This window comes from Tamandua tetradactyla, chromosome 7 (genome assembly GCF_023851605.1).
Source record: "Tamandua tetradactyla isolate mTamTet1 chromosome 7, mTamTet1.pri, whole genome shotgun sequence".
Taxonomy (NCBI): domain Eukaryota; kingdom Metazoa; phylum Chordata; class Mammalia; order Pilosa; family Myrmecophagidae; genus Tamandua; species Tamandua tetradactyla.
The window spans coordinates 84,153,759-84,173,431 of NC_135333.1; the positions used below are offsets into that span (position 1 = coordinate 84,153,759).

Genomic DNA, 19,673 nt, shown 5'->3' on the forward strand with positions numbered 1-19,673 from the left:
AGGGAAACAACATGGATTTTTTACAAATGCCAGTACTATTGTATTTTTGGTTTGTGACTCCACTTCCAAATGAGAAATGCATAAAGTGTAATAAGAATTCAGTTTTAGGCTCAGAACATAGAAACAGGTACTTTGTGATAAAAACTACACACAGGTGAGGGGGGATGGAGGGAACTAGGAACATAGTTTGTGTATACTATTGAAGTTAAGTTGGTAATAAAACAAGCAATGTTGTTATATATTTAGGATGTTAATATATATAAGTCCTATGTTCAACTATAAAGAAAATATCAGAGAATATGCAAACTCATAGAGACAGAAATTAGAATGAAGATTGGGGTGGTGGTTGGGGAATGGGGAGTCAATGAGTAATGGGTGTAGAGTTTCTGTTTGGAGATGTGGGAAAGGTTTAGAAATAGAAAGTTGTGAGGGTACCTCAAATATTGTGAGTGTGCACAATTCCACTCGATGGTATGCTTGGGAGAGGTGGAGATGCGAAAGTTTATATAGGATATATGTACCTACAATTATAAAAAAAGGAAGAAAGAAAGAAAGAGCAACTAAAGAGATGACAATTAAATGCAGTACATGATCCTTAATAGGGCCTAACAAGGGAAGAGAAAAGGTTCAAAGGGACATTATTGGGACATTTGAAAAAATTGGGATAAGGACTGCATGCTTTATATCAATGCTAAGTTTCTTGAACTTGATAACTGCACTTAAGGTGGTTTAAGTGAATACCTTGTTCTTAGGAAATATACATTGCAGTATTATCTTCAAAGAACATGATGTATATAACCTATACGCAAGTATTCAGAAAACTGATAGATAGAATGATATGACAAATTGGAAAAATGTTAAGGCGGTGAATCTGGGAATGGGATGGGTGGTAGGCACATGTTGGAGTTTTCTTTCTGGGGTTCAGATTATTTTTGCAACTGTCCTATAAGTTTGAATGCATTTCATTCACCTCATTGAAAAGGTGAGATTGGAGTAAATACTTTTTAAAAGATGAAGAAATTAGGAGAGGCTGTTTTATATATATAACCTGATATTTAAGATAAGAATGAAGCTGAACAGGTTTGGGTTAAAGTAATTCAGAACATAGGGATAAGGAAGACAGTGTCTACATTTTAGAACCACATATACTCTTTGAGACCATTGGAAGAAAGTTTTATTTGGTCTGCAACTGAAACTTACTGTAGCACATAATCTAAATCAACCTATCTGTATAGTTCGTTTGAACAATTGAAACGCAGGGAGCACAGAATAAGAAAGAGGTCCTTTAATCCTGTACAGATTATTGTAATACCCAGATACATCCTGGAGTATATTAAGCAGATAATCAAATAGTATTGCCAAAGTCTCCTGAGGGATGGGAGAAAGAATATGGAACTATTAAACCTTACCATCAGGGAATCCCCTGATACTGCTTGCAAAACTTTAAGGACACCCAAAGCAATAGGCTATGCCCTCGATCATGAGGCTTACTCTTGTGAAGCTTATGTAGGTAGCGGAGAAGCTTAGACTACCTATAGGCATGCCTAAGAGTTACTTCTGGAGGACCTCTTTTGTTGCTCAGATGTGGTCTCAGTCTCTCTAAGCCCAACTCTGCAGGTGAAATCATTGCCTTCCCCCCTACATGGGACATGACATCCAGGGATGAAAGTCTTCCTGGCAACGTGGAAGATGACTCCCAGGGATGAATCCAGACCTGGCACCTTGAAATCAACAATTCCATCCTGACCAAAAGGGGATGGATGGAAAAAAAGTGTAACTGTTAAAGTATCAGTGGCAGGGAGAGTTCAAATAGAATCGAGAGGCTACTCTGGAGCTTGCTCTTATGCAAGCTTCAGTTAGACCTTGCTACCTATCATAACCTGCCAAACCCCAACCAGGACCATTCCAGCCAATCCTAAAGAATACCTAGGGCAATATATAACATTCCACAAGGGTTCCATGTCCTAGAGTAACTTTCCAGAAGCCTACAACCTCCAGATGGGTCCCTGGTCCAGATAAGTTCTGAAATCTAGAGGGCCCAGCCTCTCGAGAACATCAGATAGTTCCATCTCTCTACCCCATATTAGTGACATACCCTTCCAATATGAAATATTTAGAATGGCTATAGCCCAAACACTCCTAAAGAGAGGGATGGAAAGATCAAAGGTGATGGTGGAGTTATACAGAGAAGATAGGATTTAATAAATGAATATGATCGCTGAATCATTAAATTGATATCTCTTTTAGTCTCCAGTATTTTTGAGTAGCTAGAAGTAAAAACATAAAATTGTGAAATTGTAACCCATGTCAAACTCTGAAATATGTTCTACAACTAATTGTGGTACTGTGCATGGAAATTTATAGCTTTTTTGTATATATGTTATTGTTCACAAAAGAAAGAAGGAAAAAAAGTTGATTGTGATGATTAAAAAATATTTAAGCCCTCTAGCCTCCTTTATTCTGGAGCAGCTAAAAAGAAAGATATGAGAGGATGGTATGGTAGCCCAGGACAAACTCTGGGATCTGTCCTGTAACTACTTGCTGAAGAGGGCTTTGACAACTATTGCTTTTTTCTTTGCTGTGTATATATGTCCTACTATGGAATAAAAGAAGTTAAAAATTAAAAAAAAGAAACAAAACAAGATGAAGAAAATAGGCAAGGGAGTATCATGAAGAAGAATTTTCTAGACAGAGGGAAAATCTAGATCCAGGAGTAGATGTAATAGACATTGAAAAGAAGAGTTTTGAGATTTGGCAACCAGGCAGGAGGAATAGGGGAGCGCCTAGGGGGAGAGTAGACTTAGGCAGGATATTTTCTTTGGCCACTCCATGCAATAATCTCATCATGAGATTATGAAAAAACAGTCTGAATCTATTTCTTGAGCAATACTTTGTCCATGAGCTATCGACAAGTGGATGACTCAAGAAATCCTGCAAGAAACTCTGGAGCTAATACAGACCTTGGCACCAAACTTCTATTCAATTTCAAAAAGCAATTTCATTTTGCATTTTGAGAAGAAAATTTCTTCTTACTTTTCATTGTTGTTTTTTATAAAGTATCTAATTCATCAGGAAATACAATTTAATAGCTACCAAATTTCTTATATCAGTAACTTTTACTTTCAAATAATAAATCTAATCAATAGTTGCAATCAATGGCCAAAAGGTAGAATTTCATGTGTAAGTTTTTCCCTCAAGCCTAAGACACACAAAGTATACATTTGGAAAATTGCCTTCTGAGACATGAGACACAAAAGCAATTATCAATACTACAGTATGATACCAATGAGATTCATTAATTTGCAACGGTTCCCTTAAAGCCTAGAACTACCAAACGTATTACATGGAAGCAATTTATATATGCACCTACATAAACTATCTTTCAAAAGACATTTTGACTATATCTAAAAGAAATGTAAGCAGTCACTTCAGCAGTCTGTTAATTAAACTATAAATCACAGCTGAGATGGCAAGAGACGAGGTCAGCATGGAACATGTGAAGAGAGTCTTAGAACCTGCAAGGAGAGGCTTCCAGATCAGACTAGAGCAAAAATGATCCATTTAGTCATTCAACAATGAATCTGAATCTACATAAACTGATACCTACATAAAGTGCACCTTACTTATTTCCCCCAGTTCCAGAAAATTTAACGAACTGCTTAAAACTACTTGTTAAAAAAAAAACAATTTAGAGAAACAGTTTACAGGGACAACTTTTTTAGAAGAGGAAATTTTCTTAAATGTGTGAGAGTTTTATCATCATATTTAAATATATATAGTCTTTATAAAAAAATCACTGAGTCTGTAAAAATGTGAAATCTTCGAACGATTGCTCTGCTTCTGTAGACTTATTTCCTTCATCTTCATCTTATCAGGTGACATACCTTATAGGCTTTGGATAGTGCATAGTTATTAAATATCTTATTCATATTTCTATTCTTCAGAACTCCTTTTTTGCAAATTCATCTTTCTTGGAGATCTTATAACATCCTTATTTGCTAAATGATGTGTTTCAAATTCAAATACATTTGGGTAAATGCAAACATTTTTACTTTCAAATGGACGCAAGGTGTGTTCTTGTTGAAAAAAAAGATGGTTTGATATGAGAACTAAAATGCAAAGATAAACATAGCTGATTAATTTGCTACTTCTTTTTCTCAGTTGAGACCTTCTGCCTTGATTTATATGACCACAAAAGACTTCATCAATAATCAATAAAAAGCGTTTATCAATAGTATGGTTATGCTCTTTCGATCTATTAGGAATAAACAAATAAATTTAAAAATGAATTCATCCCATATTGACTGAGGCCTACGGGTACATGAATGTTTTGTTTTTTCTTTTCCCTTCCCATACTTCCTGTGGAGAGGTGCTCTTGGTTCTATGCCATAGGCGCGAGGGCCATTTTAGTCTTTCTCTGACCTCCCCATGTTCATGTGCCAATGTTTCCCTCAGTTTTTACTCTATTTTACCACACTTTGTCCCAAACGTCTTTCTTTGCATGTTAGAGTACAGTGAGTGCAATAGCATGGAGAGAAGATCGCTCTTATTTTCAAATGTGGAGTAAAATCAAAGAGGTTCAATGACATATTTTTCAGCAAATTGTTTGACTGCAGTGTAGGTTGTTGAATTTAGAGTTGCTCTTCCCTTTCAAACATGTACTTTGTATTTCATTGATCTATATTTTCCTGAAACCACATGGGAGCTATCTTTAGTGTGAGGACAAAGTACCAGGCCTTTCATATGAAAGAAAAGATGAGCTATCATGACAAATATATCAATGAAGTAGTTAAAACTCCGGTCATATAGAAATGCTGCTGATATTTAAAGAGACAGGACACCAAAGCAGTATAGGGTGGACATACAACCAAAGAAAGACATTGTATAAATAAAAAGAGTATTCATTGTTTTTTAAATGTTTAAAAAGTTACGTAATTTGGAAATCATGTGGTTGCTTTAGCATGCATGGCTACTAATCGGACCCTTCTATACAAAGACGCAGTTACAGAATCAGGGGTAGTCATTATACGGTTAGAACATCATTCTCTGAGGCAGCAAGTCTACAAGGAAAGAGAGTAAGTGCTACTGGTGACAACTGGTCAACAAATGTTTGTGTGTCCAGTCCTTTGCTGGGCCTGTGCTTTAAATCAAAGTAACTGCAGTGTCAGGGAGTGCAAGGTGACACACTTAGAGCAAGACCACACTCATATTCCACCCTGATTATATTCCTCAATGACAATTTCAGATATCTCTTGCAGGAGGGGTAGGATGGGGGGTGCAATAGTAACTCAGTGGTAGAATTTCCGCCTGCCATGCGGAAGACCCGGGTTCGATTCCCGACCATGCACTTCCCACAAACAAACAAACAAGCAAAGCAAGCAAATGAAACACTAAACAAAAACAAAAACAAAATTCAACAAATGGTGTTACAGTAAGGGGATACTCACATTGAAAAAGAATGAAACATGGCCACCGCCATACAGCATACAAAGAAAAAAGAAAAGGAGAGGTAGGGTAGGATAGCAATCTGATTGAAAAGGAAATAGGAGTCCTAGCGCTTATCTTGAAACTATCTGTATAGAAAGCATGGTTTCTTTATAGACCACGGGTTTCATGTTGAAAAACTTGGGATGCCATTGACATGGCCACTGCATGTCCACGGCAAGCGAGGAAACCTCAACCCTCAATTACTATGTCACCCATGCATTGAAGTAACCCTGATCTCTATCTATTTTCCTCCTCTCTCTGCTTTTTTGTTTTAAAAAATCATAGAAAACTTGAAGTAAAAGCTGGCATGCTTTCACTCTCACTCTCTCACTTTATGAAGAAATACGCCCAGAGATTCCATAAGGGGAAAGAGGAGTCAGTGCATCATGGGTACTGGGTTTCTGTTGGGGTGAAGGAAAAGTTGTGGTAATAGATGATGGGGATGGTAGCACAGCTTTGTGAATGCGTTTAATGCCACTGAATTATATGCTTGGGAGTGGTTGAGATGGAAAATTTTATCTTGTATATATGTTACCACAATTTTTAAAAAAGAGAGCGAGACTAAAGAGACACTGACAATGAAATGCAACACATAATCCTAGACTGTGTTTAATATTAGAGGAAAAAATGCTCAAAAGGACATTATTGGGACCAGCGAAAATATTGGAATATGGACTACGCTTGATGACAATGTTAAATTTCTTTAACTATACTAAAGGTGATTATGTAAGTGGGTGTCCTTGTTCTCATGTCATGTTCTACATTTGTTCTGCATGGAAGTGTTCATGTTAGAAGAGCATGACGTATGTAACCTACTCTCAAAGGTTTGGAAAACAGATGATAGAAAGATAGGTAGTTATAGAATGATAAAACAAATGTTAACAAAACACTAATAGTTGGGAGATCTGGGTATCTGGGTGGGGACTATGGTGGAGTTCTATGTGTTATTTCTGTGTTTTTTAACATTTCTTTATTGTGAAATATAACACACATATATATATATATATGCAATAAATTTCAAAGTACATTGTAACATGTAGTTATAGAACAGGGTTTGGTATGGGTTACAGTTCCACAATTTCAGTTTTTCTTTCTAGCTGCTCCAAAACACTGGAGACTAAAAGAAATGTCAATATAGTGATTCAGCAATTATACTCATTTGTTAAATCTTATCTTCTCCGTTAAAACTCCTCTTTCTCCTTTGATCTATCTCCCAATCTTTAGGGTATTTGGGCTATGCCCATTCTAACTTTTCATGTTGGGAAAGGTTGTCAGTGGTATAGGATAGGAGGATGGAACTAGTTGATGTTCTGGAGAGGCTGGGCCCTCTGGGTTTCAGGACTTATCTGGCCTAGGAACCCATCTGGGGGTTGTAGGTCTTCAAAAAGTAATTTTAGTGTGTGAAATTTTTGTAGAATCTCAGATAAAGACCTAGGTGTTCTTTAAGGTTGACATGTCATTTTTGTATTATTTTTGCAACTTTGCCACAATCTTGAAATTATTTCCAAACAAAAAGTTTAAAAAAAAAAAAAGAGTTTCCATGACTTAGCTTAAGGCATCCAGTTTGTTACCTGTCCCATGATAACTTATGCTAGATCTGAGACAGTACTTTCAACTTTCAATAGGTCTTTTATCATGTGTATGGCATTCCTTCTAAATTTGTCAGTCATTGAGAATTTATGTAGTTTCTAGTAGAAATTTGGGAGAAGAGAGTTGAGAACAAAGACATAGTGAGATGAGGCTTTTTTTTTTTTAAAGGAAAAGGACATGAAATGGAAGTAATTAATAAGGAAGGTATGAAGAGAACTTCTAGGGCATTTTATGAAGATGATAAAAATTGACTATATGTCATAGAATAAGGAACCTCTGAGGTTAGAAATAATAATAATAAGCTAACATAGACCATTAAAATGATAAGCACTATTTAAAGTGATTTATAGTAGACATTCTTTCAATTTGCACAAAACCATTAGAGGTTGCTATTATTATTATCTTCATTTTACAGATGGGGAAACTGAGGCACAGAGAGACTATATGATGGGACCAACATCACACAGGTAATAATGGAGCTGAAATTCTAACACTGGCAATCTGACTCCGTAGCTTTCAGGCTTTAGACAGACAGTATGGTCTCAAGCAAATGTATGAAGCCCCATATTATTAGATCTTTAAAATTGCTGGATGGCATGGGAGGAGAAAGAAAGTAAGCAGTGTCATAAAAAAAAAAGGTAAATTTCATTAGGTCTTGGGGAAGATGGAGCCCTATCTATTCTCTATGGAGAAAGCCATTTGGAAAACAGTAGTTAGGGGAAATAGGATTTATTGTTGTTGTTTATCTAGGTACTTCTTAGTTAACATAAAGAAACCAGAGGCTTAGTGAGCAGTGATTCTTATATCAATCGTAGAAGGCTTTTGGAAATCTGATGAAAGCTTAGGGTCGTTTTTCTTCAGGAAAAAACCCCTGCACATATGTGCCTACAATTTTCTGATGAAGTTTTGGAAGGTTCACAGTCTCCTTGAAGCCCAGTTATAAAAACAAGGGCCCCACCTTTAAAACTGCTGCCTAGGAATAGTGAACTTGCAATTATTACCCATATCTACCATACCATTTTTACTGTAGTATTCAGAGTTCTTCCATGTGCCCTTCATACCATGTAACTCTAAGTATTTTCCAGTAGTATTCTGGCTTAGGGATTAAACAAATTGTTTTTTAGTAGATTTTAAGGTAGAACATTCATTCAGGGACCAACTTTCAGAATTCTGTATATCTACTAAATTAGCATTCATGATTTGTGACAATATTCATTAAACTATTTCTAATTATCCTAAATACCCTTACCATGATAATTGGTGCATAGTCTACACTGATTTGGACTATGCAGGCAATTATAGATCAACAAGGAACAATTACAGAATGGCCTGTGCAAAGAAGAAGAAAGAAAAACTTATTGTTCCTGACAATTGGTCAGACTTTCCATCCCTAGACTCCCATACCATGCCACACTTTCTAACTTGTCTGCCTTCTTCTAGGTTTGCTTTCCTATGCTTCCCAGTAAGAGCAATTTTCCTCCAAAAACAAATAGCACTCTCTACTATTTAGAACATCAGTGGCTTCCAGTTGCTTCAGTACTGAAGATAAAACTCCTTGGTCACCATAACCTTCATAGACAAACTCTTGCTAATCTCTCTGAACTCCTCTTATGTCCTTCTCATTCCCTTTCTGAGCATCCCCTGGATGTTTGCACAGAATATGCTTTCTCACCTCTGCAAATTGGCTTATATGGTTCCCTCACATGGAACATCGTGTCCCTTCATTGCCTTCTCCTTTACCCAATAAATACACATCCTTCAGGTGTGTCAGTTCAGAGGGGCTTTCCAGACCAAAACCAGGTTAGAACCCTCCACCCTCACTTCGATCATCTTGTTTGTTTATCCTCACACTCATTGCAATTGACTATAATTACATATTCAATGTCTATCTTCCTCATAAATTTGCAGATTCTGGCAGATTAGGAATCCATTCTGCATTGTTAAATTCTATCTCCCACATCTCCCAGTGCCTGACACCTAAGAGGAACTTGAGTGATTGAATAATTAAATAATGAGCAGATGAATCAAAGCTAATAAAAATTCAAATTATTTTGAGATCTGAGCATTTATATCCAGTAATGTATTTGTACCTATCTGATTCGTATTTTACATATCATTTTTCGTTGGCTGAATTCTGACAGGGTTTCTTGGATATGAATACATTTCCTTGTTGTCTGCAAAGCGTTGTTAGATGGATGAAGTATGCTGCATTCATTTCATTCATAAAGAAAACAACACTCAGAAGGTTTAAGGGATTTTTCAAAGTCTTAGAAATCCATGACCTTCGACTTCAAATCCTATGCTTTTTCATCTCTAGGACATTTCCTTAGAAAATTTAATCCTGATAAGGCAATGAAAAAGAAAGTTAGACTTGGAGACTTAAACCTGAGTCCGAACTCTCTATAAAATGAGCAATTTGGATTCATGCTCTCTCAGAGGCCTCATATCACTGCTATGAGCTGCAGGGAAATAAGAGTTCAAAGTAAATTTTAAAAAGAAGCTGTAGTGGCAATGTATTTTTGGGGATGGACACGATAATTGCCCATCTATATAAATATCTCTTACACAATCGAATAATGTTAAATATTAAAATAAATATATGTTGAGGATGATGTCAGCTTTTGTAAATCACACCATGGGCCCCCTTTCCACAAATATTCCCTTTTCCATGCAGGGGAAACAATTAAAAATAAACATCAAAGGCACTTAAAAGATGAGGGATAAATGTATTCATTCAATTACTCATTTGTCCATTCAAAAAACAAATACATTCACTGAGCATTTACTATGTGCCAGGCACTGTTCTAGGCCCTGAGATCCATGAACCTAGTTCATTTCCAGCTGTGTATTCCCAGCACCCATGAGCAATCCTCTAGAACATTTGCTAAATCAAGAGAAAACAGAGAAGAAAAGGGACTTTCTTCCAGTGCTGAACTTGTTCAGAGTTCTTGTGGACTGTTTCCTGATGCTAAAGAATCCCAGGTATTTGAATTTTTTCCTCTACTAACAAGATGTATCTTTGCATTCATGCCCACTGTCATGGTCAGGGACATGTGTCAACTTGGCCAAGTTGTGGTACCTGTTTGTCTGGTTGGGCAAGTGCTGGCCTGTCTGTTGCAATGAGGACATTTCATAGAATTAGATCATGATCACGTCAGCTATATCCACAGCTGATTCCATTTGTAATCAGCCAAAGGGGAGTGTCTTCTACAATGAGTGATGCTTAATCTAATCACGGAAGCCTTTTAAGGAGGATTCAGAGGAGACAGGTTCCATTCCTGCTTCTGCTGGTTAGCCTCTCCTGTGGAGTTCATCCAGACCATCCATCGGAGTCGTTGGCTTCACAGCCTGCCCTGTGGATTTTGGACTCTGCATTACTGTGGTCACATGAGACACTTTTATAAATTTTATATTTGCAAGTGTTCCCCGTTGATTCTGTTTCTCTAGAGAACCCTAACTAATACATCTTGGTACCAGGAGTGGTTCTTAAGAAACAGAATCTTAAAAATAGGTTTTTATGATTGGTTTTCTACTCTGACTGGACTCAGAGACACTAAGGACTCTGATTCCCATAATCAGAATGACACTCCCAATCCATGGAGTGAGTTGGCAAAAGAGATACTCAAAATATCATCATTCAATTCTCCTAATGCTTCATTTGTATGAAGCCAAACTCTGGGGGATAATGCTTTTGACACCTTTACAGAGTTTTGTAGAAATAAGAGGTATAGAGATGTTGGTTGGTTGTTGTTAGATACACTGGCTACATTAAGGGGTGAAAGGGATGGGCTTAAGGCTTCAAATGAGAAGCTTAAGCGCCATCTGAAAGATGTAGAAGTTTCTATGAGTATCCTGAAGGAATATCTTATTTCCTGTAGCTGTAGACTTGAGATCTCTGAAAATCAGACTCAGTATATTATTGTTAGAGTAGCAACTTTACAACGTAAACTGAAATCTCAATCTTGCATGGTGTCTGCCATTAAAGTGAGGGCATTGATTGGAAAGGAGTGGGACCCTGAAAAATGGGAAGGTGACATATGGATTGATAATGATGTCAGGGGTGAGGTTGAAACCCTAGATCATGATGAGTTTTTTCTAGATAACCCTGTAATAGTTTGCCCTGAGGACATAACCGCCCCACCTCCAGCCTGCCTTGAGGAGTTGGCCACCCAACCTCCTCCTGAAGGGATTAGCCCTAGAGTGATTATTCCTGTTTCACCAGATAAAACTGCAAATGAAGGCCCTGAAGCAAATGGCTTGGAAGATATTTCTAATTCTTTTCATGACCCACCCCCACCACCCCTCGTTTCTTCCAGATCTATAACTAGACTAAAGTCCCAACAGGCCCCTAAAGGTGAGGTACAAAGTATCACACATGAGGAGGTATGTTATACTCCAAAAGAACTGTATGAGTTTTCCAATTTATATAGACAGAAATCAGGGTAATATGTGTGGCAATGGATTTTAAGACTGTGGGATAATGGCGGGAGGAATATAAGGCTGGATCAGGCTGAATTTATTGATATGGGCCCACTAAGCAGAGATTCTGCATTCAATGTTATAGCTCGAGCGGTTAGAAAGGTATTAACAACTTGTTTGGATGGTTGGTTGAAACATGGATCAAAAGGTGGCCAACATTACTTGAGGTTGAAATGCCAGAACTGCCCTGGTATAATGTAGATGAGGGGATCCAGAGGCTTAGAGAGATTGGAATGTTAGAGTGGATTTATCATGCAAAGCCTGCTCTTACACCCCAGAAATGTCAGGAGGGTGCACCTTTTACCAGAACAGTGAGAAATAAATTTGTGAGACTAGCACCATCATCCCTCAAGAGCTCTGTGGTTGCACTTCTCTGTAGGTCAGATATTACTATAGGAACTGCTGTCACTGAGCTGGAATCCTTAAACACAATGAGGATGACAGGATCCCGAGTTGGCAGAAGCCAGGTGGCAGCACTTAATTGCCAAAGACAGGGTAGACGTGGCTATTATAATAGACAGCAAACTCAGAGCAGGCATCAAAATTATATGACACGAAGAGATTTGTGGCATTGGCTAGTAAATCATGGGGTACCTAGAAATACAATAGAAGGGCAGTCTACTAAATTCTTGTTCGAGCTGTCTAAACAAAAGAGTTCAAGGTCAAGTGAACAGAAGTCTAACCTGAATTACAAAAACACAGAGTCATGGCCTCTTAATCAATTTCCAGACTTGAAACAGTTTACAGACCCAGAGCCCCTTGAATGAAGGGGAGGCCAGGTCCCTTTGGGGGAGAAACCTGTTAACACTGGCACTGCATAGGCCCTCGGAAAGGGTGGGACTGCCAGTTTCTAAAGCCGAAGGATGAATGACTTTCAGACTTGGAAATCCAATGGTATTTGCCCTGCAGGTTTTACATCTGTGTTCTTCCAATTTCTCCCTATGGAAATGACAACCTATATCCTGTGGATCTCCTCCTTTGCATATTGGCACCAGATAATTTGTTTTGATATTCACAGGTCCTCAGCCAGAAGAGAATTTTTTGCACCTTAATATTGTTTAAGGTGATACGTATAGTTGCCAAGTTGACAAGGGGTGGACATATGATAGTTAGATTCAATCGTCAACTTGGCCAGGTGAAGGGACCTAGTTCTGTTGCTGTGAACATGAGCCAATGGTACATGAACTCATCTGTTGCTGATTCACATCTGCAGTTGGCTAGGAGGCGTGCCTGCTGCAATGAATGATGTTTGACTTAATTGGCTGGTGCTTAAATGAGAGACCGCAACATAGCACAGCCCAAGCAGCTCGGCATTCCTCATCTCAGCACTTGCAGCTCAGCCCAGGTCTTTAGAGATGCAGAAAGAAGTCACCCTGGGGAAAGTTGTTGGAACCCAGGGGCCTGGAGAGAAAGCCAGCAGAGACCACCATGTGCCTTCCCACGTAAGAAAGAACCTCAGTGGAAAGTTAGCCTTTCCTCTGAAGAACTAACGAAATAAATCCCCTTTTATTAAAGGCCAATCCGTCTCTGGTGTGTTGCATTCTGGCAGCTAGCAAACTAGAACACCCACTAAGTGGAGAAGGCCTTTATTTCAAGGCACAGCCTGGTATTCATACGGAGTAGAGGTTCCATTCCGAGGAACTTTGGGCTGAAAATATTTTAAAACCTTGTGGTAGGAAAACATATTTTAAAACCGTGTGATTGGAAAAAGGACATGGTAACAGCTACTAGTAAAATACTTGACTTCTCCATAATATGATCTCTATTTCTACCCTTTTTGCTTCCTCCTCCCTTTATCATGAAGAAAAAGAGTGTGCTTTGTTCTCTTACATGTATTCTGTGCATTCCTATATAAGTTTACGAATTTGTGAATCCATGCAAATGAGAATTTTGAGCATTCAGTACAAGGTGAAAATAAGAACAGGTGCCCTGCAATATAAATTTGTGCTGGCTCTGATTAGCCAGAGGGAAGAGGTAATGCATCACATTCGTGTTATTCCAAGTCCTTTAAATTACACAGGTTATCATTACCATTTACCCATCAATCACTTGACCTCTTATCTCATGATTTTGAGTAATTCAATCTTCAAACCATTGATTTTTCTCTACTAATATTTCCCTCAATATTCTTAATATTTTTAACACAAGAGTATCAATCTACAAGAAAAGTTTTTATAATTTTATAGATGCCTTTTTATGAAACTCATTTAGGTTTCAGTTCTCTACCTTGCCTTTTCAAATCCAGCACAGATTAGGTTGTGTACCTTATTAGAAAATTATTTTAGCAAGTTTGTTTATTTTCTTATTTTGTAATTCCCATATATGCATAGCGATGAAGAGAAAATTACTTTGATTCTTCTTAATAGGAGCACAATATTGTGCAATCTGAGCAGCTTCTAGTTACAATTTTAATTCCAATTTCATTTTGAACTATTGGAATAATTATCAAATATTTCATATAATCATCAACAGTGTATATAGTTAAAATTTCTCATTGGTTTTGGTCACATACAGTTCTTCTGCAAACAAAGTTCTTGATTATACTTTTTGCTGAGAAAAAGTTCATAAAATGAAAAAGTAAATATTAGCATTTTATTCCTGTTTTGCCCTAACATGGATTTAAATTTTATTTTTATAATTCACACTACCTGGCAACAACTAATATTTTCAACTTTCTCTCTCTTCAACATATTCTCATAATGAAGTTTTCACTACCTGCTGAAATAGTAACATTAAATATAACCTAAACTTACATTCAAATAGAGGTTTGAATGCTTTCCTCATTCACTAGCAATTCACAACCCTTGAGAGTGACAGGAAAAATCCTAGTCTACATTTTCCAGCAACATTAGAAATATGCACCTTCAGGAGTAGTACAAACCTTTATTGGTCACTTCCCAAGCCACTTCAAAGAGCAGCAGATCCTCCACGGGAAGTTCTTCAGCTTGCCACTGTGGAAGCCCGCTCAGCGATGTCACAGACAGGGACCGGCCCCGCAGCATTCTTCAAATCTTGTGAAATTTCTTTAAACTCCTGATTTCAAGTAATGGTGGTCCCAAGAGAGGAATACTTAGATACACAAAGGTTCAGAGAGCTGGTAGGTAGCAGACTTTGGGTGTTTCTCTTATAGGAATAAACCAGCAGAGTGAAGCCTCCTGAGCTTCTCAGAGAACCCTCTATTGAAGGAGGAATTCCCAGCTCCTCTTGTCAGTCTCTGGGACCAGGCCCCGAGAGGATGCTATCTCTAATTGTTGTTGGCCTAACAACCCAAAGAAATCACAAATCTTCTAGCTCTGGGCTTAGGCAACCAACTCCTCGGATTGTGGAGTCTTCCTGCGTTGAGCATAATACAAATTCAGCCCTTTAGCCCTTGCCCTTTTGACCAAACTACTAGACTGTCACGGTCACCGACGTTTATTTCGTCATTTCCAAAGTGATCCAATATTAGCAATTTCCTCTGAAAGTTTGCAGGCAATTTATAATTAATGTAGAATTGTTTGAGATATTTTCTTTTGTGCTTTAATTCCATTAGGTTCCCCAGATGGTCTTCTTTCTGAGAGTTTTGTTTTATTTTTTATTCCTTGTTCATTTACAAATAAATTCTGATGAAAGACATAGAACTTGTTTCCTTTTTTCTTAAAAATATCCTATGAAAAAGCATAAGAACCGGTTTGTCCTTAGTTATAGTATACGAAGGATGCAATTTTAACCTATCAATTTTCAGTGGTTATAAAATTATATATAATTTTAATGGGACAGTAGAAATTAATTTTTGGTTATTTTTGTACATTTTACCTAAAATAATACCCAATTAAGAAGAATATTCAATGAATGTAAAAATGTTTAAATACGGGATAAAATTGCAAAGGAAATAGATACTGAAATATGGACAGGATCGCATTTTATGCTGATAAATGACCATATATTTGATTTTCCATGTTTTTATATATATATGTAAGTTTTAATTTATATACACAGACATTTATACCCTACATTGTTCCTAAAGGTGGTGAGGACATTCACAATCATGCTTAATTTTGAACCATCTTACTTAACAAATTTAGCCTAAAATCAACATTTTTATGAGATTATTCCATATAGCAGCAGAGTTTAAGCTCACACAAAATATCCTTCACATTTAGAATTATTAGCAGAATTCTCTGAGAGTAATTTGTTGATTGTTGGTATTAAAGTACTATTGTAGAAGCTTTTATTGTCTTTAGTCATTTCTCATGCAGTTGGACCTTTACTTAAACCTATTTTAATAACTCAATTCAGATATGTCGTTATAGGATATCAATAAATCCATGTGAATCAACTAGATTAAATATATCCTCTATAATTTACATATACATATGATTCCCATCTTTGTTTTGAAAAGCAAATTTAAGTACATAGTTCATTACCCCTTTGTTGGAGTCGTGAGAAAAAGCTATTGTTAATCAAGAAAATAAAGTACCACAATAGTACAGATTTGAACCCAGATGATCAAAATGACTGTCTCCTTCACAAAATGATTTCCTTGAGTTGACGTAACCTCTGTGGGTTCTATAAACTGTAATAAAAACGAACAGAAGGACTTGTTGATAAGATGGAAAGATGGGATCAACAGGATGATGACAGAATTCCCAGTTTGCAGGGTCTGCTCACAGGATCCCTGAAATTGTTTTTTGCAGGCTTAAACAAAGCATAGGATCGCTGATTTCCATGGTCTGATTTACACCACGAGACTGATATTTTCATTTTCAGTATGTGCCAGTTACTATGTGTTCCTTTCCCGAGTAGACAAGCGTTGTGAGATTAGGCAATTCTGGGTTCAAGTCCAGTCTGTCACTTACCAGCTATGTAATCTTAATCCAGTTTCTTGACTGAGTTTTGGCTTTCTTTTAAAATGGTGACTCACCAATTTATATAAACGACTTAATGTGATGCCCGGCACCACACCAGCCACTCAATATTTACCAACCTTACTTATCAGATGGTAGTCCATTAAAGCTTCCCCTAAAAGCAGTGGTTACCACTGGAGAAGAGTAAAAGGAAGACTTTTAAAAAATAACCTTGATTATTGTACCATGTGTCTTTATTACCTATTGAAGTTACATAAAACTTTATTGGAGAAAATGACCTTAGACCAGTAGAAATACTTCATAAAATATTAAATGAAAATGAGTAGGTCACAAAGTAGCATAAATAGGATTGAATCCATTTTGGGAAAAAATGTACATATATACTTTTACTTATGAAGTGTATATAAACAGAAGATGTAGAAGAGACATAAACAAAAGATTAGGAGGCTAAATGCTAAAAGCCTTACAATGGTTTCCTTTATGTGGTAGTGATAACTACTAATCTTTGTGTAGTCTTTTTTGTTTATGTAGTAGTGTATATTCTCTTCATATGTGTGTGTATGCCGTGCATAGCATATGCATACCATACAGACAATGAATAAAATAGTTTTTAAATAATTAATCAGATCACTTCATGATTGTTTTACACATTCCCACTCTAATTACTTTGATATTTTGAAATGAAACTCTTTTGATCCTGTTATTCTCAACATAAAGATACCCTTTTCCAATTCTTTGCATTTTAGTGCTGAATACAATTCCTAGAATTGTTTCCTTAGTCATAGATGAAATAAATGGAATCATAGGGACTATGTCAGTTGAATATATCTTTATTTATCCATGTCATCTGGATGAATCCCTGTTTTTCACATATTTGTGTAGAGACTTATGCAATAACATGTGGCGCGGGGTCCAGGAAAGTTCTCTGCTTCACATATCCCCAAATATTCTCTAAAATTGTGCTAGAAACACAAATTGTTGAGCTGGGACAGGAGAACTGTCATGCGGACGGAAAAGGAGGTGGAATAACTGTGCCTGATGCCTAATTTCATGCTCACACCAGCCTTGTATCAGTCAGTGAAGAGATGAGAGGGCAAATAGTAAAAACACGAATTTGCGTTGGATTTTCTTTGTAACTGCTCCAGCAGAGGTCGCTAGATACATTTAGAAAGCCACACATTTGCTTTGCCATTTTGGAATCTTCTTGAACGTCCTCAGGATTTCCAAGGCTTGAGTAGACCGCACCTGCGTATCCGGAATGAACCAGTTAACATATCTATGGAACAACTGCTATGGACTAGGCATGATTTTAGGATCTGAGAAAATTCTCAATGCACAGCAAACAGGTCCCTAACCTAAGGAAGGCATGTAACATGTAAACAAATAAATTACATTATTTCAGGTATTAAGTTTCTGAAGAAGAAAAATATTGTATCTTGGTAGAGAATGTCACAGGATAGAAATAGTTTTTTTAGCTGTAGGGGTCAAGAAGACCTCTGTGAAGAAATGATATGCAAATGAAGACAAAAGATGAAAAAGACAATTTAGAATTTGTTCCCTTCACTGATGTTTCTCAATGAAAGACACCTCCCTTTGCCAGCAGAGTAACCAACTGTTTCTTCTCTCTTTAGCTAGAACTGGAGGAGGTGCCATTGCCCCTACTTGGGGTGGGGGTGGGAAAGGTGGGGGAGGAGAGGGCTGGCAGGAGGGAATTCCTCACAGGATGTGAGGTTTGCAGATATTGACTATGTCCGTCTGCCCCCAAAGCTAGCTCTCAAACAACCTCCCAGGAACCCTGGGGAAGCTTTCCCTTGAAAATCAAACATTAAGAAAATTATTATGTAAATGACATGCAAACACAGTATATTATTAAATACTTACATTTATGCATATACACACAAAAAGATGAAACAGGCAACGCTTGAAGACCTGGGAAAAGAGTTATCAGTAACTTTGTTGCAGGGACAGAATTAAGACCACTGTGCCTGGAGCCTAATGAAGGAGGGGAAGACTGGGAAGGGATGTGAGATCAGCGAGGAAGGCAGGGAACAGATCATACAGAAGTTTGTTGATAGTTTGGCTTTTTTTTGTCTGTGTATGCTGTGTGTCAGGGGTCACATTTCATCCTTTTTTCCATGTGAGTATCCCGTTATTGCAATACCATTTGTTGAATTTTTGTCTGCTTGCTGGTTTTTATTGGTTTTTTTTTGGTTTTTTTTGGGGGGGGGGGCGTGTATGGGTGGAAATTGAACCCGGGGCTCCCACATGCCAGGCAAGAATTCTACCACTGAACTACCTTCACCCTCCTGACAGTTTGGCTTTTATCCTGGTTGAAACAGGAAGTCATTGGAATGTTTTAAGCAGGGGAGTAATTGATCTTATTTATACTTTAGAAAGATTAGAAAAATACTAGAAACTCTCCTGCACCAAAATACATAACTTAAAAAAACAGTTTTTGTCTCCTTCTGGGAGGAGCTTGACACTGGAATAACGGAAAGAGAAAGTCATTATCTATTCTAAATCTTTCTTTCTTTCTCTTTTGATCGTTTTGGAGGGTTCCGGAGATCATAACAACTAGATTTTTACTCTTGTAAAATGATGATAATTATTTGCCAAAATGATATTTATGAAAAATATTTTTATAGAGAATTGACCTCCTTAAACCTGCTTGAGAAATCAGGTAGAAAAGAGTTGATTGTCCCCTGATGCAATTAATTCATTCTCTATTGTCAATGTATCACACAGAAATTCAACTCTTTAGAACAAAGTTCTGTGAGGACTCCTGCCCAGCCAGTTTCCTTACTCTGGACTGCAGAAGCGTGAGTGTAATTCAAGTAACATTCACCAAGTTGACCTATTTAAAGCATACCAGTGTTTGGAGGAATTAATTATTTAAGAACTTTATGAAGACAACAGAGTTAGTTGCTAATGACTGAATTCACATTATGTGGTGAATAATGTGTATAATTTTTAAACATTTAATTTAAATATAATCTATGCAGCAAAATATAAATGACAGTTTTATTATAAATTTCTAGTTTTCCTTGCAAGTAATAGCTAAAAGCCCTTAGTTAGATGTGAGTGAAAGAAAAATCTTCCTTTATATAATTTCTTGATCTTTCTGAAATTCCCAAGCTTTACTGATGCGCTCCTGAACGTTTCTTGGCAATCTGTCTTGTCCATGATACTCCCTGCTGGGAATCACCATCTCATCTCAGGGAATATCGGTATCTGGAAATGTTCAAAGTTTGCATTAAACCTTGAGTTCTA

The 19,673-nt window shown here is 37.2% G+C and overlaps 1 protein-coding gene across 1 annotated transcript in view; it reads right to left on the bottom strand.

The window, feature by feature from the left end:
* The window catches only part of GYS2 (glycogen synthase 2), a 76,564-nt gene extending 61,660 nt beyond the window's left edge, over window positions 1-14,904 (bottom strand). Inside the window, exon 1 of the mRNA XM_077170249.1 lies at window positions 14,438-14,904. Coding sequence (XP_077026364.1) covers window positions 14,438-14,558 — 121 coding nt within the window. The 5' untranslated portion in view covers window positions 14,559-14,904. The remainder of the gene's footprint in view (window positions 1-14,437) is intronic.
* Window positions 14,905-19,673: the final 4,769 nt, after the last annotated feature.